We start from the raw sequence: 15,530 nt of genomic DNA, 5'->3' as shown, positions 1-15,530 counted from the left end.
CTGAACCAGCCAGGTGCTCCGGCACTTGAGGTTTCTATACCATCCTGAACTAAGGAGAAAAGCCTAGGGGGCTGGGGCTTCAAGGGGGAGGAAGACAATTCATAAGAAGATGATAAAAGCAAACGGTTGGTAAACAAATGTTTGCCATGCCCTGCAGGTAAGTCTTTCTGATGTAAACATTCGTCTCTGGTAACAGCTCTCTTCCTTTACAGGCCCCGTATCTGAATTCCTCAGGCAGTTTAGGGAGAGGTAAGAAGCTTTTCCTGAGTCGGCTAGGTCTTAATTGCCTTCAGCTCAAAACAATCTACATGTCAAAGCGGCATACTTTGTTGGGGGGGGGGGTTCTTTTTAAAAGATTTTATTTGACAGAGAGAGGAACACAAGCAGGGGGAGTGGGAGAGGGAGAAGCAGGCTTCCCACCGAGCAGGGAGCCCGATGCGGGGCTGGATCCGAGGACCCTGGGATCATGACCTGAGCCGAAGGCAGACACTTAATGACTAAGCCACCCAGGCACCCCTAGGGGTGTTGTTTTCTAAACTCCCCCTCAACTTCTTAAAACCAGCCCTCACAATACCTAGAGTTGGGTGGCTCTTCTCTGGGAAGGGTGTGTGTGTGTGGACATAATTGCCACAGAGGAAGAGCAGAATGCTGGAACACAATTGCATCCCATGGTGACTGTACAGCACGCTTCAGCTGTCACACTCAGTTCGCATAGAACCACTTCGTACCTGACAAATTGCCTGATTCACTAAATGAATGCTTCATTTCACTTACCACCAAGAGGAAATAATGATGGCCATCAGTGGAGGTAACATTTTACACCAAATGGAAGTTACAAATCTCTTCTGCGGCATTAAAGGCACCTTAGCAGTGCTTTCATTCAGTGAAACATATTTTCTACTGGTTTTTTGTTTTTTTTTGTTTTTCCTTCTGTTGATCAAATTAATATATACTTAAAAGCATTTTAGGGACGCCTGGGTGGCTCAGTCGGTTGAGCGGCTGCCTTCGGCTCGGGTCATGATCTCAGGGTCCTGGGATCAAGTCCCGCATCGGGCTCCCTGCTCAGTGGGGAGCCTGCTTCTCCCTCTCCCTCTGCTTATGCTCTCTCTGTCAAATAAATAAAATCTTTTTTTTTTTTTTTTAAAAAGCATATTAGACGATTAGAACATTTGATTTTTTTCCCCAAGGAACCCCGGGCTGATTTCATCTAATTCATGTGGCTTGTACCCTGCCTGAATTACCTGCAGCGTTCTGTTCCCCAAGTGATCAGCCTGGCCCTCGGCTACTGAATGAGCCCAGCCGAGGGTTTCTAGGTCTCTTGCTTAAAGAGCTCTCCTGGGCCAAGTGGCAAGGATGTGCCTGTCCTAGCAGGGGGCTCAGACTTTCTCAGGACAGCCTCAGCATTGCTCACTCAGGAAGCGCAGTGCCGCCTCTGCTTCCCCTAGTCCCTCCAGCATGGAGCTCGGGCACTCCTAACATGTGGCCACTTGCTGGAATTCTTCAGAGAGGTCCTGAGCTCCAGGACCAGAGGGATCTGAAAGGAGGGCATCTTCCCCCTGGTAGCATGATCGACTACATAATTTTCACAGCCCAGGACAAAATACAAATATGGACACCCTCTCAAAAAATGTAAGAAATGCAAGACAGCAACAGTAGAATATTCGACAATATTCAATATTCAATTGCGGAACCCTTCTGACCTTGGTTCCCTGTGTGAATTGCACAGGCCACATACCCACAAAGCTGGCCCAGCCACAAGTTGGAGACTTTCTACATACACTTTATTTTTTTTTAATATATTTTTTAAAGATTTCATTTATTTATTTGAGAGACACAGAGAGCTAGAGAGCACAAGTGGGGGAGAAGGAGAAGCAGGCTCCCCGCAAAGCAGGGAGCCCAACATGGGGCTCGATCCCAGGACCTTGGAATCATGACCTGAGCCGAAGGCAGAGCCCCCAAGCCCAACGTGGGGCTTGAACTTGGAACCCCTGAGATCAAGACCTGAGCTGAGATCAAGAGTTGGATGCTTAACCGACTGAGCCACCCAGGTGCCCCCTGCAGGCACTTTAAACACTTGTTTATTTAATGCTCAACCCCATTTTAGTGCTGAAGGCTGAGGTTCTGAGAGGTTAAGTAACTTTCCCAGAGTCACACAGCCAATAAGCCTAGAGTCTGGATTTCTAACTGGAAACTTCCAGCCCTGTTTCTAGGGCAAAGGGTAGGTAATCATTCACATTTTAAAAAGTCCATTGTTGGTAGACAATGCCTTTTTGTTCTGGAAGGAAGGGATGGGTTCTTCCCAGATAAGCCTAGACTGCCCAGATCCAGGAAGGACTGCGTAGAGCCCCAGGGCCTCTGCCTCTAAGCCTACAGAACTGTTTGAAAAGGCTTAAAAACCCTTTCTGATAACTCAGCCTCTCGTGCTTCAGCAGCCCCTCCTCGGTCACAGCTGAGCTTCTTCTGGGTGCATTGTTTGGATCCCCCACACCTCCTTCCAAGAAAAATAGCTGTGAAGGGTTTCACAGCCTTCACAGCTCCTCCCTACCTCCTGACCCTCTCCCACTGAGTGGCCCTTCACTCCCCCATCCCCACATCAGAGCTCTGCATCTCCCAGAGCACCCCACCTTGGGCCTGCCCCAGAGAAGTGTCCAGCACTGCAGAGACAAGGGCTGGGGTGGAGGGTGGAAGGTCACTGCAGAGCTGGCCCTGGAAACCCTGAAAAGGGCGCTCTTCTACCCCTCAGTGCCAACTCTGTGAGGCATTAGGGGCTGAATGCTAAGGAAAAGGCCCAGGATGTCAAGGACAAGTGGGAAGGGAGGCCAGAGACACCAGGAGTGCCTCCCTGAGGAGGCAGCTACCTCGAGTTGAGGACGGAGAGCCTCTGACTTATCTCAGGTTTTGCATAAATAAATTTAAAAAATCACTACTTTATTTTCACAGTGGATTTTTAAAAAAATATTTATTTATTTGACAGAGAGAGACAGCAAGAGAGGGAACACAAGCAGGGGGAGTGGGAGAAGGAGAAGTAGGCTTCCCGCTGATCCCAGGCTCGATCCCAGGACCCTGGGATCATGACCTGAGCTCAAGTCAGACATTTAACGACTGAGCCACCCAGTGCCCCTTCACAGTGGATTTTAAGGTGGCAGAACATTTTACAGGTTCTCTTATGGATGCAGTATAATAATTCACAATACTTTCTTGATTGAATCCCCAAACTGAGTGCATCTTACTGGAGAAAAGACTGAAAACGTTCCTATTCACTATTTTTGGTTCTACATCAATCTTACATTTCTTGCTGGTCCTGAATTCTTGCTATCATTTATCTTTGTCTAGTCACAATTAAAATGCAATAAAGGAGGAAGACTCCAGAAACCACATGAACTGATGGACTAAAAATCTGCCGTGCCACAGAAACCCAAGACGGATGCAAAGAATTTCTCTTCAGGGAAGCTGCTTTCTGCTTTGTGCTCCTGCCTTGTGGTATTGATTAGTGCACAAGACTCTCCTGAATTTATGAATGCACAGCAAGATGTTCTTCAGCTCTTGGTGCATCTAGCAAGATGAATGCCAGTGAGAACCAACATTTTCCAGATGATAAAGGTATCAAGAGTAGATCAAGATTCTGAGATGCAGGTCCTGATTTCTGAAACCAAGTTGCAACAGGATAAAGTGTGCATATCAACCAGCATAGGCTGAGTTATGGTGCAATAACACAAACCCTCACATTTTGTGGCTTTTTTTTTTTCTCTCCCACATCTTAGTGGCTTTAAACATCAAAGGTTTATTTTCCACTTTCAATACCTGTCCTTTCTAGGTTGGCAGGGTGGCTCTTCCCATCAGTCACTCAGGTCTTAGGTTGGCAAAGAAGCCACCATCTTGAATGTTGTCGGTTGGCCAAGTCCAAAGGGAAAATGCTCAGGAAGGCCTCACTTGGGCAGTTAACTGCCCAGAAATGAATCACACCACTTCCACTTGCTACTCATTGGCCAGAATTAGTTGAATGACCCTTCTCAACTACAAGGGGGCCAGGAAGTGCTGGAGGGGGAGAGAACTGGACTTAGGTGGTAAATAGAGCTAGTAACCACCACCGTGGTTTGAGGTTGGAGGATAGCAGGGTGAATGTCGATAGAGGAGCAGGTAATTTAGGGGGATGGCTGGCTCTGCTGGACTGACAGCTTGCAGTAACACTCCAGACCTCCTCAGGCATCTGAAACCTCAGATGGCTGCAGTCATGTGTAATCAGCTTCTTCGACAAGCAGGACTTATTTATAGCAAAGTTCCAAGTCAGAAAGCCCAAGGCTGAGCGCTGTTCTCACGAATTTGTACCATTCACTACCCCAGTGACCCTCTTGAGCTTGTATGCCGGAGTGGGAGGGTGATTTCAGAGTCATAGGGACCAAGTACTTTATCCATGTTGAACTCCTGAGATTCAGCACTGTTAGTGGAGAATGGGTACCATTACTGCCACCTTCCCCTGGTCACTGATGACCTAACATCACCCAGAAATGACTTTCTCCTTTCCTCTAAATGGGAACATTTAAATTAAAGCTTAATCTGAATGAATAAATTCAGTAAACCCTCCCTCAATAAGGTATGAGTAATGTTACCCTAGTACATTGCCTTCTCTCCTTCGGCTTGCTTGAATAATGGGGAAGGCTTATATTTGACTTAAATAGTCTTTTTTTTTTTTTTTTTTTAAAGTAAGCTCTACACCCAACGGGGGGCTTGAACTCACAATCCTGAGATCTAAGTCATGTGCTCTACCGACTGAGCCAGCCAGGCGCCCCTTAAATGGTCTTTTCAATAGTTTTTTTATTTTTATTTTTAAAGATTTATTTATTTATTTGACAGAGACAGAGATAACAAGAGCAAGAACACAAGGAGCGGGAGAGGGAGAGGGAAAAGCAGGCTTCCCGCCGAGCAAGGAGCCTGATGTGGGACTCGATCCCAGGACCCTGGGATCATGACCTGAGCCAAAGGCAGATGCTTAACAACTGAGCCACTCAGGAGCCCTTCAATAGTTTTTTTAAAAACATAAAATAGCATTGCAAATAGTAACATGTATGTAAACCTTAGTAACATTAGAATACCATTTTTAATGTCTGTTTAGAAGTACTATAACTTGGGCGCCTGGGTGGCTCAGTTGGTTAAGCGACTGCCTTCGGCTCAGGTCATGATCCTGGAGTCCCTGGATCGAGTCCCGCATCGGGCTCCCTGCTCAGCAGGGAGTCTGCTTCTCCCTCTGACCCTCCCCCCTCTCATGTGCTCTCTCTCTCTCCTCTCATCCTCTCTCAAATAAATAAAATCTTTAAAAAAAAAAAAAAAGTACTATAACTTATTTGTATAAATTCTCTTATCAATGAGTTTTTAGATTGCTTTATACTCCTAACAACTCTGGGCTGAATATCTCATGTCCATTTGAAGGGGATCAGAATATGCCACCCCAAAATATGTCACTTTGGCATAAGGATTATTTTGAGTTGAAGGCATTTGAGAATAGATGCAGAAAAGGCTCCCTGTCCTCCTCCTTCCTACCTAAAAGCAGAACATAAATTTCCCATGAGAAAGGAGTCCTGCCTGTACCAGGAGATGGAGAGCCAAGGCCAAGATGAATCTGTACAAACAAATCTTACTACAGTAATCCTTATCTTCCATTAGTTTCCCCCATATATTTACTTTCCCACAATTTACTGCCCCGAGAAGTTCGAACTCCTTTTGTCTTATCACATCTCTCAAATTTATCGCTCTTTGTTAAAAATGGTATATAAGCTCTCAGGCCTAATGGCTTCTTTGGGGTTTTTACTTCATTTCTGTGAGCCCCCTCCCCCCATATACTTTTAAATAAACTTTTTTCTCCTTTAATCTGTCTTCCGTCGGTTTAGTTTGTCCCAGGGCCTCAGCCACTGAACCTAAGAGAATAGAGGGAAAAGGTTTTTTCCTCCCCTACCTCATCTTTTTTTTTTTTTTTTTAAGATTTATTTATTTATTTTTAGAGAGAAAGAGCATGTACGCGCCTTACGTGGAGCTCGATCTCACAACCCATGAGATCATGACCTGAGCCGAAATCAAGAGTCAGATGGATGCTCAACCAATTGAGCCACCCAGGTGTCCCACCCCTACATTATCTTTGTCTATACATCCAGTTATTTCCCTGGACTGAAGTCGCCTGTCACATTTTAGACATTGATACTTATTGCCCAAGTGCACTTAAAAAGACTATAGACAGGGGTGTCTGGGTGGCTCGATCAGTTAAGCATCTGGCTTCCCCTCCGGGTTTGATCTCAGGGTCCTGGGATGAAGCCCTGGGATGGAGTGTTTTGGGCTCCACACTCAGCAGAGAGTCTGCTATCTGCCCCTCCCTCTGCTCATGCTCTCTTTCTCTCTCTCTCAAGTAAATAAATAAATAAAATCTTAGAAAAAATAAAATAGTTAACATTGTTAAAAAAAGATGATAGACATATTCACGCCTACTCTCAAGGTATGTGTCTACAGTCTAATGAGCCTAATTGTTTTCTTAGACTTAAATCCCACTGCTTCATGAAGGCTTCACCTTCTATTCACCACCATCTCTTTTCCTTTTGTGAAATTCTTTCCACCTTGGGTCTGCAGCACTTTGCAGCTGAGTACTTCACTGTTCTCTTGTTAATTCATTAAAAAAAGAAAGAAAGAAAGGCGGGGGGGAATTAGAAATCCCAGCTTTTATTAGTGCCTGGTCCTATGTAAGGCAGTAGAGATGCAAATATGAATTAGACCAAGTCATCACCTTCTAAGAACTCACAGTCCAGTGGGCATCTAAACCTTGATGTTAAATACATCTTGTGAGTAGCTGTGGGTTGGGATGGGGGATTTCACAAATGGGTATATTCCTGCTTACAGTCTGACAGAAGAACAGCACTGGCATAGTAAATGGTGTCTGTTCATGAGTCTCTGGCAGTAAATAATGGAAAAGGTCCTCAAATACACATTCCTTCCGGCAGTGTGGGACTGTCATTACAAAAGCAGAGTAAAATTCCTAACTAAAAGTACCACTTCTTATTCATCCCAGTAGCTATACCATTTGACCCACATAGGTCAGGAAATGTCCCTTGAATGATGGAGGAATGAATAAATTCACAATTGATAAAGACTTCTTACTATAAGCAAAGAAAAGCCAAACTTTTAAGTATTTACAATCTCCCCACATCTAAAGAAGTGCCTTTGTTTTGACGATGGAGTGGGGAAGTTTGGGAGAGAATGATAGGAAAAAAAGGTCCTCTATTATAAAGGGAAAGAAAAATCCAGGCAAACAGCTAGGAAGGAGGTAGGAGTTCGGGAGAGCAGAGCACGATATGGAGAGATGTGGCAATTGCAAAAGCGAGGGGGGTATATGTTTTAAGATTTTTAGAAAGTCTGCTGTGTGATTTGTGATGTAACTCCCTTCCCTCTCTCCCCAAGAAAACATCAGTTAAAAAAAGTGCACTCTTTTGTGTCTTTAGAATCTGGTCAGAACTTGTCTTTTGAATGTGGGAGGGCATCAAGTCGAGCTCAAGGGTGGACACAGGCTGAGAGCGGAGAGTCAGGGAGGCCCAGGGTCATTCGTTGTTCACACAGCTTGTGTGTTCAAGGATCACGGAATAGAACTTTCCGAGTCCGAGCTGTTACTAGGTTGGCCAAGGGGGAGAGAGGCGAACACAAAGTTGTTGGGGGATTACAGCGTTGGGGAAGAGCCAGGATGATTTAATCTGGCTCCAGAAGGGGTGGGTTGTGGGGAAGTAGTAATTCTCAGCCCGTTTGCTCAGTCCAGTGCCGGGCACCTAATAGGAGCAAGGAATGTATGTGCTGACTGATGGGATCCTACGGCATAAAGGAGGGGACGGTTACGGCAATCGGTGAGTCAGGATTCGTTGCCCCATTGCAGAGATGAAGGCAGTGAGGCCCGAAGGTGATTCCATCCAAGCCTCCCAGAGCTCAGGGCGGAGCCAAGCCCTCAGTCTCTACCCCCTGCTTCCCCCGCACCGGAGTCCCACCGCAGCTCGCGCCGGTACCCCGACTCCGCCCCTCCCACCCTACAGATTCCGCTCCGCCCTCCCGTGAGTACTTCCGGTCTCCGGCACCGGAAGCCGCGTCCCTGAGCCGGGGAGCGGTGAGTCTACGGCGCGGGGCCCCACGGAAGCAGTCCTTGGGCGGGGCAGTGGCGGTCCAGGTGGCGGCGGGCACTTATTCCTCGGGTCACCACCGGACATCACGCGGCAGCCACTTCCCTGGCAAAGGCCTGTGGCTGACGTTACTTCCGGGGCATGTGCAGGCAGGAGAAGGCCGGAAGTGGCTCCAGTCCCACTTGGTGGCGGGGCGGAGTCAAGGAGGGTCTTCTCGGTGTTTCCGCGTTTCGTTCTGAAGCACCTGGGCGTTTAGGAGGGTGTCCTGGGTAGAGAGTGGCTGGTTAGCAAATACAAATACAGGACGTCTAGTTAAATTTTAATTTCAGATAAGCAACAGTTATTTAGTGTAGGTATGTTCAAATATGGTATGGAACATACTTATATTTTAAATTCCTCGTTTATCTGAAGTTCAAATTTAACTGGACGTCCTATATTTTAACTGGCAACCTTAGCCTTGAAGACACCCCATTCTCACCACCCCCTTCCCTGGGCCCTGGTATACCGTGGCAAGGCTGGGATCCTCTAGGCTAGTGTCCATCTGGGAAACAGGTACAGAGTTCACCCAGGCTGTCAAGCTGTTGTTAGATTCTAAGCTGCTTTTGGTTCCTAGTCCAATGGGGCCAGTCCCAGGGGCTTCCTGGCAAAAGCGGAGCCCATTTTCCGAGTCCCCATGGCGGCACCCTCTGTGTTCCCTTTCAGGGCTGGAGTCAGGCAGTATTGGTCTTATGGGAAAGCTGAGAACCATGCTGGCTAAGTGACTGAGGGCTACACGTTGTTAGGTTTTTTGAGTGTGGGATAAAGTGTTTGGGGTTCAAGTTTTCTGTGTTAACAGTGGGCAGCATCAGAGAGGCCAAGGATGTCAAGGGGAGAGCACTAGTCTTACTTTCATCCCACCTCTCATTTTTGACATGAGGCCCAGTGAAAGAAAAGGAGCTGTCTTTGTGGTAGAGCTGGAGCCTGTTTCCCAGCCTCCTTCCCCTGCTCTGTCCACGCTTGCTGCTGCAGTCAGCCGGTGGTATTTATGGTGGGCATCACTAAAGTGGATGCCTTTTTTAGGGATGATCTCTTTGGGGCTTCATTGTCCCTGAACTCCTTTACAGCCTCCTGACCTTCACCCCAAGTCTTCTTTAGCCTTTACCTTGCCCAGTGGGGAAAATGACTATTTGGCCTCAGCTGTGGGAGGCTGGCCTTTCCTGCTCTAGACACTCGGCTCTCACTCCTGCGGGTGGTGTGACCCAAGACTTGTTATGTGGGAGCGAAAGGCGTTTTCTTGGCAGGGCTGGGTCTGGCCAGCCAAGCAGGTGGAAGGGTGTCCTTTTCTGTCCAGCTTGGGCCCCATGATACGTGGCCTCAATGTGGTGTCTAGTGACTTCTCTAAGGTCCCAGCATGAGCCAGTCTTTGCTGCCACTTCTCATTTGAACCTGAACCTTTTGCTGAACTGGCCTTGAGTGCTGGGATTCCGCAGGCTGTGTGTCCTGAGGATGTGCTCTGAGCCTATCAGTGCTCCCGTGAGCCTGCAGCCTCCCCACATAAACCTAGGCTCCCCAGCCCAGATCCGCGAGCTAATGACGTAGAGCAGGCTGCAGGTCCTCAGGCTCGGGGTCAGTCAGCGGGACAGCCAGCAGCCTCTTGGCAACAGAAGTGGTAAAGAGGCAAGGAAGGAGTGCCAGAAAGGGGTGTTGCCCCTGGAGGAACGCTCAGAAGTGCAGGGGGTGGAAAAGGGGTGGGGCAGGAGCCCACTGATAGGAATTGCTCCCTCTGTGAATGATTAACTCTCCGGCCAGAGCGGGTGGCCTAGGGGGAGGGCTCAGCTAACAGGACCTTTGGACTCAGGACAGAGTGTCCAGAGGGTTCGAGGAGAGCCTGCAGAAGAGGAGGACATGGTAGGTGGCAGGCTTGGGCTCTGAGAACTGGAGTGAGATCAGGCAGCTGAGGGCCTCAGAAAGTCTTGGCCTGCCAGTTGGCCCACTGCAGCAGCCGCTGTGGGGTCCAGCAGCCCCAAGCCCTCAGAGAGGTGGCTGTGTGTGTGGGGGGGCGTCTGTCTCTGGTCTTGCAGCAGCCTCACTAGTGCTTTCTTCCCCCTAGGCAGCCATGGGTGCCCGGTGGTGCTGAGAGCAGTGGGGCATGGCTGCAGTCCTGCAGGTTCTGCCCTGCGTGGCCCGAGCCCCCTTTCGCCCGCTCCTCTCGGGGGGCGCAGTGGTCCGGCAGGCCAGTGGCATGGCCCTGGCAGAGCAGGCTCAGCAGCTCTTCGAGAGCACTGTGGGTGCCATGCTCCCAGGCCCCATGCTGCACCGGGCACTGTCCTTGGATCCCAGCGGCGGGCTGCTGAAGGTGCGGGACCGGAGCTTTCAACTGCGGCAAAACCTCCACCTGGTGGGCTTTGGCAAGGCTGTGCTGGGCATGGCCGCTGCAGCTGAGGAGCTCCTGGGCCAGCATCTCGTGCAAGGTGTGATCAGCGTGCCCAAGGGGATCCGAGCTGCCATGGAGCATGCTGGCAAGCAGTAAGGAGCCTTGGGGGGCTGCTGCCCACTGTCCCCAGGTGGGGGGGAAGCGAGGCCCAAACTCAGCGCTGGATCAGGCAGGCCTCCCTCCCTCACCAGCATCCCTTTTCTTCTGGGTCTGGACTGGCTCCGGGATGGGTGTCAGTTGGCATTCTTCACCTATAGAGCTGAGAAATCAGGTGGGAGGAGGGGAACCTGCCCCATCTCCTGCTGTCTGTTCTCTCTCTCTCTCTCTCTTCAGGGAGATGCTGCTGAAGCCACACAGCCGTGTCCAGGTATTCGAGGGTGCAGAGGACAACCTGCCAGACCGTGATGCACTTCGGGCTGCACTGGCCATCCGGCAGCTGGCTGAAGGTCTCACAGCTGACGATCTGCTGCTTGTACTCATCTCAGGTGTGGGTGCCAGATTGGCTCAGGACAGTTTAGGGGGCGGTGGTGGTGGTCCCAAATATCAGGTCTGCGAGAGATGGTTGGTCTGAGCCCCCAGGGTCACAGAGCAAGGGAGGCAGTAAAGAGCCTGGATGGCTGACCTCTGGGTGGCCCTGGGCAGGTTATCTGGCCTCCTCCGAGCTGGGGGTCCTCCCCAGAATGACCTTGTTTGGCGACCATAAGAGGGCATATAGGGAGCATATAACTCAGGGTGTCGCAGGGGTGAAACGTCCCTGCTGTTTCTGTTATCTGTGCCAGTGTGATCTGGGGCTAGAACCCAGGTCTCTAGCTCCCACGGAGCCCATCCTTGGTCTCGCTGTCTCCTCCTGGTCTACCCTCTATTCCAAGCTCTTAATGTGAATAGTTCTTCTAGTGCCTGCTGGGACCTGGGCTCCAAGGCAGGGCACAGCCCAGGGTGTGGTGACTGTACGCACGGTCCCTGCATGTCCACACGGGGGCACCCTAACCCCACCTTTCCAGCAGCCCCTTCCCTAACGTGGGTACTTCCTGCCTGCTTCCTTAAGTGGGGAGGTTCCTTTGCAGTCTTATCCCCTCTGCCCAACTTCTTCACTGTCTCTGCAGGTGGGGGCTCAGCCTTGCTGCCCGCGCCTATCCCCCCCGTGACACTGGAGGAAAAGCAGACACTCACCAAGCTGCTGGCAGCCCGCGGGGCCAACATCCAGGAGCTGAACACCATCCGGAAGGCGCTGTCCCAGCTCAAGGGTGGGGGGCTGGCGCAGGCTGCCTACCCTGCCCAGGTGCGTGGGTCCTTGCTACCCTAGGCAGCCCTGGGCTGCTGGAGCCAGACCACATGTGCCAGGGAGACAAAAGCCTGGAACGGCATACAAATTGGCAGGGGCCTGGCGTAGGAATCCACGGAGCTGGCTGGGAGGGGCCTCCGAGCGGATGGGGGTGGGGTGTCCAAATGGCACGTGTTCTGCAGACCCCCTGGAGAGGGGTTAGGAAAGGGTGAGGAAACGCACCGGGGCCGTCTGAGGCTGTGCGGACACATGGCAGGGGATGGGTAGCTGCTTGTTCTCGATGGCTGTGGGGTGAGGACCCGGAGGGACTGAGCCTTGCCTCTGTGCCGCCTCCCCAGGTGGTGAGCCTGATTCTGTCAGACGTGGTGGGGGACCCGGTGGAGGTGATCGCCAGCGGCCCCACAGTGGCCAGCGTCCACAACGTGCAAGATTGCCTGCACATCCTCAATCGCTACGGCCTTCGTGCAGCCCTGCCACGTTCCGTGAAGACTGTGCTGGCTCGGGCTGACTCTGACCCTCACGGGCCGCACACCTGTGGCCACGTGCTCAACGTGATCATCGGCTCCAACGCACTGGCACTGGCTGAAGCCCAGCAGCGGGCCGAGGCGCTGGGGTACCGGGCCGTGGTGCTGAGTGCAGCCATACAGGGCGATGTGAAAAGCGTGGCCCAGTTCTACGGGCTGCTCGCCCGAGTGGCTGGAGCCCACCTCACCCTGCCTGGGACTGCAGCCACCGTGGAGCAGGAGGAACAACTCCACGAGCTGGCAGCTGAGCTCCAGCTCCCGGACCTGCGGCTAAAGGAGGCTCTGGAGACCGTGGTGGGGGCTGAGGGCCCCATCTGCCTGCTGGCTGGTGGCGAGCCCACCGTGCAGTTGCAGGGCTCTGGAAAGGGTGGCCGGAACCAGGAACTGGCTCTGCGTGTTGGAGCAGAGCTGGGACGGTGGCCGCTGGGGCCCGTGGATGTGCTGTTTTTGAGTGGTGGCACCGATGGGCAGGATGGGCCCACGGAGGCAGCCGGGGCGTGGGTCGTGCCTGAGCTTGCCAGCCAGGCTGCCGCTGAGGGCCTGGACGTGGCCTCCTTCCTGTCCCGCAGTGACTCACATACGTTCTTCCGCTGCTTCCGCGGCGGGGTGCACCTGCTGCACACGGGGCTGACTGGCACCAACGTCATGGACGCTCACCTCCTGTTGCTGCGGCCGCGGTGATGGTGTAGGTCATGTTGTAGGAGTACAGAGGAGACCTACGGGGTAGCAGCCTGGGGCAGACCAGGGTTGGTCCCCAAGGCCTCAGCAGGCCTGAGGGCCCCTTCTCTCCTTGGTGCTGGCTGCCTGGGTGACCCTGACACCTCATACTCAGGGCCTCTGCTCTGTGTTCGTTCCCCCAGCCAGACTGGCAGATGGGGGCTCTCTCCTCTCCCCCCTTTCTGCCATGACAGCAGCTAACCCTGAGGACTGGGATGAGCCCCTTGGCCCGTTTGCTATTCTTGGTCTTCCCCCACAGCGGGCAGCCCCTCTGCCAAGCTCTTGAGTGTCTTTTCTGTGGGGTGAAGCGAGAAGGACTGCAAATAAAAAGAACCACACTGTGGGTTCTCCGTGTGTTTTCCCTCAGAGCAAAGACTCAGAGCTGCCGGGAAAAGGAGTGGGGTCAGGCTGCGGCCCGAGCTCTAGGACTCCACAAGGGTTCCCCATACCCTTCTCTGCAGGACACACTCAGCACCTGTCTCACTGAAACAGGAGCTGAGGAAGGTTGAGCTTGGCTTTGTCACACGCAGTGTGGGCCAGCAGAGACCCCTGGGAGGACAGGCCGAAGGACTGCGGTCTGTGGGGTCTGAGCGGGGCGGGCCACCCGTCCCAACTGTGACTCCCCTGTGGCATCCCTGTTGTAGTCTCCAGGCTCTGCTGCAAACCTTGCTGGGTACAAGCCCACTAGCCACTAAGGCTGTCCTCGCCTTCTGTATTTGGACAGCCCTTAGGGACAGACCACACCGTTGGTTGAGCTGCCCTTTGTGTATCCAGGGGCTATTCCGAGCCACACAGGATTCTGGACCTTATTTCCTTGTGTCAGGCCCATTTTCTCAGGCTGAACATCCCAGTTTCTTTAGCTGCTACTTCGGGACACAGTGCAGTTCCTGGTGCCAGCCTTGCAGTGGGGGTCTCTACTGCTGAGATGGTGGGTCAGAGTACTGAGGGGGTCCAGCAGCCCCCTGCGCACCCCCCTGTTACTGTTGGCTAGGGAGGAGGTCAGTGGGGAAGAGAGCAACAGAGGAAAGGTTCCCTCGGCTAGGCTAGCGGCCTGCACTGGGAGATGGCGGGGCTGCTGTCCTACCTCTTTCCGGGCCCTCTCGCTCAGGATCCCAGCCCTCCGTTGGCCGCCCCCGCCGTACGCCACGGCTCCAATCCCTATATGAGTGAGCAGTAAAATCACATAGGAATAAAAAGCCATAGAGAACAGCGAGGCCTGGGGCTGCTCCTGCCGGCCCCTCCTCCAGCCCGGCTGTGCCCTTCTCTCTGACGGTGTGAGGGGCTCGGACCTGGGCTGGCACGCCCTCCCCCGGGGAAGAGTCTCCCTTACCCACTTGGGCTCTGGACAGCCCGGCTTGCAGATAGCTCATGACCTGAGGACAGGCGAGGTGAGTCACGTGAGCCAGGCTCTGGAGGTCAGGGAGATTTAGGGAAGAGGGGAGTTGGCACCCCTCTGATGCAGGGCACCGCTTCCTTCCCTTCTGTACCGGCACAGAGTTTCCACTGACTGCAGGGTCACAGTCTAGGGGGTATGGTCCCTACGTGGAAGTACCTGTGCCCTGTTCCTCCTCTGACAACCTCCTGTTTTCAGTCCTTGCCCTTGGGAGCACGAGCATTAGTGCGGGGTGTCAAGTTACAGGCAAAAGCAGGACGGGAGGGCAGGGCCTGCGGCAGTACTTGTCTGTCCTGTCCACAGTGTGTGTGTGGGGGGTGGCATGTAAGCACACACACGTGGGTGGCCAGGGGTAGGGCCGGGCTGCTGCTTGTGCACTAGGCTGCTTACATGCCTGCTGAGGGGGTTGGGTGTGGGTGGGAGCTTGCCGGAGGGTACCCCTGTGTCCCTTTGACCCTTGCCCTATGTCTGTGTTTGTGGGGGCTGGGAGGCCAGGGCCTGGATCGGGCCTAACCCATTAGCTTTGCTCATTTGATATCCCCAAGATGAGAACAGATATATTTGGCCTCAATCTAGATGAAAATATGAGATAAACGCTGCATGGTGAGTGTTCAATAGGACTTATTATTTGCTCCATAAATTTCAATTATGGGTCATAATAGTTGTTCCCATCCTGTGGCTCTTGGCTTCTGTCTCTCCTGGCTCAGGTTCCTCTTACCCTTGTGCCCACCTCATTTCCATTCCCTGCAGCTTTCCCGGCCCACCTGGAGGCTTTTGCCATGCAGTGTGCCCAGCCCCTCCTCACTGCTGCCACCTTTACAGGCCCTTCCATTCTCTGTACTTGGCATGAACTAAAAAGAGCTGGGCAGGGGGCCTGGACAGCCCTTAGGTATCAGCTAATCCCAGTCCCCTTATTTTATAGCTGGAGAAATAGGGAAGGTGGCTTGCCTGGGGCTGCCCAGCAAGTCTGCCACAGAACCAGAAAGCCTGGTCGGGACCTGCTTGCCCACCCTGTGGGGCTCAGAGACCCTGGGGCCCAGAGAGAGCTCAGCCAGAGTCAGGGATC

The 15,530-nt window shown here is 52.5% G+C and overlaps 1 protein-coding gene across 12 annotated transcripts in view; it reads left to right on the top strand.

Annotated features, from left to right (window-relative positions):
* GLYCTK (glycerate kinase) overlaps nucleotides 1-13,414 on the top strand; it is a 32,464-nt gene extending 19,050 nt beyond the window's left edge. For 4 of the 12 annotated variants that reach the window (XM_078077413.1, XM_078077416.1, XM_078077410.1 and 1 more), the window contains exons 2-7: nucleotides 3,334-3,600; nucleotides 7,898-8,122; nucleotides 10,225-10,640; nucleotides 10,882-11,033; nucleotides 11,652-11,827; nucleotides 12,169-13,414. In XM_078077413.1, coding sequence (XP_077933539.1) covers nucleotides 10,264-10,640; nucleotides 10,882-11,033; nucleotides 11,652-11,827; nucleotides 12,169-13,035 — 1,572 coding nt within the window. In that variant the 5' untranslated portion in view covers nucleotides 3,334-3,600; nucleotides 7,898-8,122; nucleotides 10,225-10,263 and the 3' untranslated portion in view covers nucleotides 13,036-13,414. Of the gene's footprint in view, nucleotides 1-212; nucleotides 250-3,333; nucleotides 3,601-7,897; nucleotides 8,123-8,142; nucleotides 10,023-10,224; nucleotides 10,641-10,881; nucleotides 11,034-11,651; nucleotides 11,828-12,168 lie in introns of those variants that run through there. The other 8 variants (XM_078077431.1, XM_078077421.1, XM_078077427.1 and 5 more) reach the window with 5 other exon arrangements.
* Nucleotides 13,415-15,530: the final 2,116 nt, after the last annotated feature.

Source organism: Halichoerus grypus, chromosome 1, assembly GCF_964656455.1.
Source record: "Halichoerus grypus chromosome 1, mHalGry1.hap1.1, whole genome shotgun sequence".
Lineage (NCBI taxonomy): Eukaryota > Metazoa > Chordata > Mammalia > Carnivora > Phocidae > Halichoerus > Halichoerus grypus.
This window is presented reverse-complemented; position numbering and strand designations above follow the sequence as displayed.